Source organism: Myotis davidii, unplaced genomic scaffold (assembly GCF_000327345.1).
Source record: "Myotis davidii unplaced genomic scaffold, ASM32734v1 scaffold992, whole genome shotgun sequence".
NCBI lineage: Eukaryota > Metazoa > Chordata > Mammalia > Chiroptera > Vespertilionidae > Myotis > Myotis davidii.
This window is the reverse complement of record NW_006283543.1, coordinates 388,226-393,140: the sequence shown is the minus strand read 5'-3', so window position 1 is coordinate 393,140 and position 4,915 is coordinate 388,226. Positions and strand designations below refer to the sequence as shown.

The following is a 4,915-nucleotide window of genomic DNA, read 5'->3' as shown; positions in this document are numbered from 1 at the left end:
CCCCCCAATTGCCCTGCCAGTTGCCTCCCACAGAGGGAAGCCAGACTGTGGCTTAGGCTTGTTCCCTGCAGGGAGTGAGTTTAAGCTGACAGTCGGACATCCCCTGAGGGCTCCCAGACTGCGAGAGGGCACAGGCCGCGCTGAGGGATCCCCCCCTCTCCGCCGAGTGCACAAATTTTTGTGCACTGGGCCTCTACTCTTATATAATAAAACCCTAAGTTGCAAATCAACTGAATGGTGGAACGATCAGTCGCTATGATGTGCACTGACCAACAGAGGTTAGATGCTCAACACAGGAGCTGCCCCCAGGCCGCAGGCTCTGACCAGCAGTGGCTGTGGGGGCATGGGGCCAGTGAGCAGGCGGCATCAGGCCACCAGCCAAGGCAGGTGCCAGCGCCCCCCCATCACCCCACCCGTCACCCTGCAGAGGGAGGAGACCAGCAGCACCAGGTCAGCCCAGGTGGATTCAAGGGGGCCCCAATCGCCCCACCAGTCACCCCACAGATCAGCCCTGATTGTGAGCCAGGCCTAGGGACCCTACCTGTGCATGAATTTCGTGCACCAGCCTTCAGTACTAAATAAACTGCAGAACAGATTCTGCCAGATGCAGGATATAAATGGACATGTAGAGAAATCAACTCCCTCACAATGATAGATAAATATGTTGTATTGGCCATAATCCCCAAGAGACAATAATAATCGCCAACCACCAAGACACTTTAATTAATTCCTACTATAAGACTCTGAGTCAGAATCTGGGTCATTCTGTTCCAAGCATAACAGGAAGGGGAGAGCAGCCATGAGGATGTGGGATCTGGTGCAAAACTCACCTGTGCAGAACTCCTTGCTCACATTGTGGGGCACTGTGATCCGTCGGTAGACTATGGGCTCTGACTCCAGGATGTTCTCATCATGGCGGTACCGAGTAGGCCTTTCATTTGGGATACCCCTGGAACGGGTACCACTTCTCCTCTCATATGTATCAATCTCCTCAAACACAGCTGCCTTGTCAAATAGGGCTAGGTTCCCTTCAAAATCAAAATCTGTGTCTGGGATCTCTTCAATATCATCCCCAAAGCACTCGTCATCTTTATTCTTCATTTGGCCATTCTTTAAACCACTTTTCTTTGGAGTTGCCTGATTTGGGTGCCTGCTACTAGATGACCCTGGAGAAAAAAATAGGAACTAAATTCAGTGTGCCCACAGAAAAGTGCTCAGTGGAAGTAGAAAATGCATCAGTCCTTTGTGGAGACCGTTATAGGAATCAAAGTAAAGATGGTAAGCTATTCTTCAATCATATTAAGTAGCACAAACTACCACAAATTTCATGAAATAATAGATTTTATGTATTACCCAAGTAATAGTGAATATAAAATAAGCAGTACTGCCCTGGCCGGTGTGGCTCAGTTGACTACGGCATAATACCAAATTCCTGGTCAGGACACATGCCCAGGTTACGGGTTCAATCCCTGGTCGGGGTGTGAACGATAGGCAGCCGCCAATCAATGTTTCTCTCTCTCTCTCTCTCTCTCTCTCTCTCTCTCTCTCTCTCTCCCTCCCTCCCTCCCTCCCTCCCTCTAGAATCAATGAAAAACGTATCTTTGGGAGAGGATTAAATAATAATAACAAAATAAGTGGTACTCCTGGAAGTTTAAAACAGTTCTCTCTCCTGAAGGAAACTGGTAATGACAGGCTTTAAAAAAAAAAAAAGTGTTGTTGTTGCAATCCTCACCTGAGGATATTCCCCCACCCCATTGATTTTTAGAGAGTGGAATGGAGGGAGGGATGGTGGTGGTGGTGTCCCTCCAGACACACACACACACACACACACACACACACACGCACACACATTGATGTGAGAAAGACACACTGATTGGTTGCCTTCTGCAGGCGCCCCAACCAGGCAGGGGATTGAATTTGCAATCCAGGTATGTGCCCTTGACAGTGAATCAAACCCACCACCCTTCAATACGCAGGATGACACTCCAACTACTGAGCAACAATGGCCAGGGCTTAATTTTTTTAAAATTCATTTGAGAGAGAGAGTAAAAAACATCGATGTGAGAGAAACTTGGTCAATTGCCTCCTTAACATATCCTGTACCCTGAGTAGGGATTAAACCCAAAACATAGGTATGTCTGATCAGAAATCAAAACTGCCACCTTTCCGTGTACGGGACAATGCTCCAACCAACTGAACCACACAGGCCGGGGCTGAGAGAGGCTTTTTGACAACTGAATATCAAAAAGTGAAAGGGCAAAAATACAGTAGTCTCCTCCTACAAGTCTGGGTGGTTTGATTCTGAATGTTAAGCAATTAAGAAAGAATACTTCAATGTGACAGACACTCATAGGAAGATACTATTCAACCAGCTATTATTTCTTTCTTAGCAAGAAAGCAACCTTCTGATTTTTTTATTTTTTTATTTTTTTTTAATCTTTATTGTTCAGATTATTACATTTGTTCCTCTTTTTTCCCCCCATAACTCCCCTCCTCCGAGTTCCCGCCCCACCCCCGCACTCACTCCCCACCCACTGTCCTCATCCATAGGTGCACGATTTTTGTTCAATCTCTTCCCGCATCTCCCACACCCCTTTCCCCTGCAAGAATAGTCAGTCCATTCCCTTTCTATGTCCCTGATTCTATTATAATCACCAGTTCATTATGTTCATCAGATTATTTATTCACTTGATTCTTAGATTCACTTGTTGATAGATGCATATTTGTTGTTCATAATTTGTATCTTTACCTTTTTCTTCCTCTTCCTCTTCTTAAAGGATACCTTTCAGCATTTCATATAATCCTGGTTTGGTGGTGATGAACTCCTTTAGCTTTTCCTTATCTGTGAAGCTCTTTATCTGACCTTCACTTCTGAATGATAGCTTTGCTGGATAAAGTAATCTTGGTTGCAGGTTCTTGCTATTCATCACTTTGAATATTTCTTGCCATTCCCTTCTGGCCTGCATGGTTTCTGTTGAGAAATCAGCTGACAGTCGTATGGGTATTCCCTTGTAGGTAACTGAGTTTCTTTCCCTTGCTGCTTTTAAGATTCTCTCTTTGTCTTTTGCTCTTGGCATTTTAATTATGATGTGTCTTGGTGTGGTCCTCTTTGGATTCCTTTTGTTTGGGGTTCTCCGAGCTTCTTGGACCTGTAAGTCCAATTCTTTCACCAGGTGGGGGAAGTTTTCTGTCATTATTTCTTCAAATAGGTTTTCAATATCATGCTCTCTCTCATCTTCTGGCACCCCTATAATTCTGATGTTGGTACGCTTGAAGCTGTCCCAGAGGCTCCTTACACTATCCGCATTTTTGGATTCTTTTTTCATTCCGCCCCTCCAGTTGGGTGTTTTTTGCTTCCTCGGATTTCATATCATTGACTTGATTCTTGCACTCCTCTGGTCTGCTGTCAGGAGTCTGTATAATATTCGTTATTTCAGTCCGTGTATGCTTAATTTCTAGTTGGTTCCCCATCATAGCATCGAGGATCTCATTAGATTTCTCGAGGATCTCAATAGCTTTATCGGTGGCTTCTAGACAGTTCTTGAGAGACCTTAAAAGTGTGGTTCTGAACTCTGTATCTTCCATTGACAATTTTGTCCTGTTTCTTTGTCTCCGCATTTTGTTATGCTTTCTTGGTGCACCCCCTAGTGGTCTTTGTGCTCAGTCTTTTAGTTAAGCCTTGATTGTTGTAGCTAATACCAGGGGGGATTTGACCTCCAGGCCAAGTGGCTGTGAGAATCAGCTGTGTCTGCAGTGAGAGAACTACTGTCCTCTAGGGAGGTGCTAATCTAGCCTTTGCCTGAGGTTATCGGGCAAAAGCCTCTTGCCGGGCTTGGGCGGGGCGGGTCGCACAGGATCAACAGGGTGGGCTGGAGAGAGAGAGCAGTTATGGGGGCTCTAAGTCCCGTCCCCAGGGGCCCGGCCTCTCTGAGTCCCAGCAACCGCTGCAAACCTCGGAGAGAAAGGCGCACTCGCTCTGACCGAAGCCAGACAGTCCCGCTTCTCCCGTTTGAGTCTGGATCCCTAAAGACTCGCCCGGCTCTGGAGCTCAGAGTATGCGACTCCCTCCCGATTGAAAACGACAACCGCGCCCTCTGCGCCGCCAGCCCACTCCGCGCACTCCGCACCTCAGAATTTGACTTCAGCACTGCGCCTCCTCTGAGTGTCCGTATGCGTTACTCTTTCCTCCTAGTTGTAGGACTTCCACTCAGCCAGCATTCCTGTGGTTCTGGATGATGTCCGATCCATCTTTTAGTTTCACTTTTGCAGTGGTTGTTCAAGGCAGCAATCTCCGGCGTTAACCTATGCCACCATCTTGGTTCTCCTAACCTTCTGATTTTTAATTTGGCACCAGGCTAGAGCCCAGTGGGTTGGAATCCCTGGTTTAGACAGATTCCAGATTCTGAGCCAGATATACATCTCCCACTATACATCGTTATTTTAAAATATATTTTTACTAGCGGCCCGGTGCACGAAATTCGTGCACTGGGTGTGTGTGTGTGTGGGGGGGGGTGTCCCTCAGCCCAGCCTACCCCCTCTCACATACTGGGAGCCCTCAGGCGTTGACCTATTGACAGCTTAGGCCCACTCCCTGCTCCCCCTGGGGAGCGGGCCTAAGCCGCAGTCTGGCCTCCCTTTGTGGGAGGTGACCAGCTGATCAGGGGAAGGCACCACCCCCATCACCCTGCTGCTGCTGCCACAGCTGGCCACCACAGCATCAAGGTGTTTTCATTAACATGGACTCCAGTCCCTTTACCACAAAAAAATGACAACTTGCTTTAGGCATTTTCAAGATGTATCTTTCATTGGATATGACATTTCTTTCTTTCTTTTCTTTTTATCCTTACCTGAGGATATTTTTCCATTGATTTTTAGAGAGTATGGAAGAGAGAGGAAAAGACAGAGAGTACCATCA

General features: G+C 46.9%; 1 protein-coding gene across 4 annotated transcripts in view; it reads right to left on the bottom strand.

Annotated features, from left to right (window-relative positions):
- Window positions 1–4,915, bottom strand: part of EDC3 (enhancer of mRNA decapping 3) — a 125,732-nt gene that overhangs the window by 48,951 nt on the left and 71,866 nt on the right. For all 4 annotated transcript variants that reach the window (XM_006753718.2, XM_006753721.2, XM_006753719.2 and 1 more), the window contains one exon: window positions 831–1,166. In XM_006753718.2, the coding sequence (XP_006753781.1) occupies window positions 831–1,166 (336 nt within the window). The remainder of the gene's footprint in view (window positions 1–830; window positions 1,167–4,915) is intronic.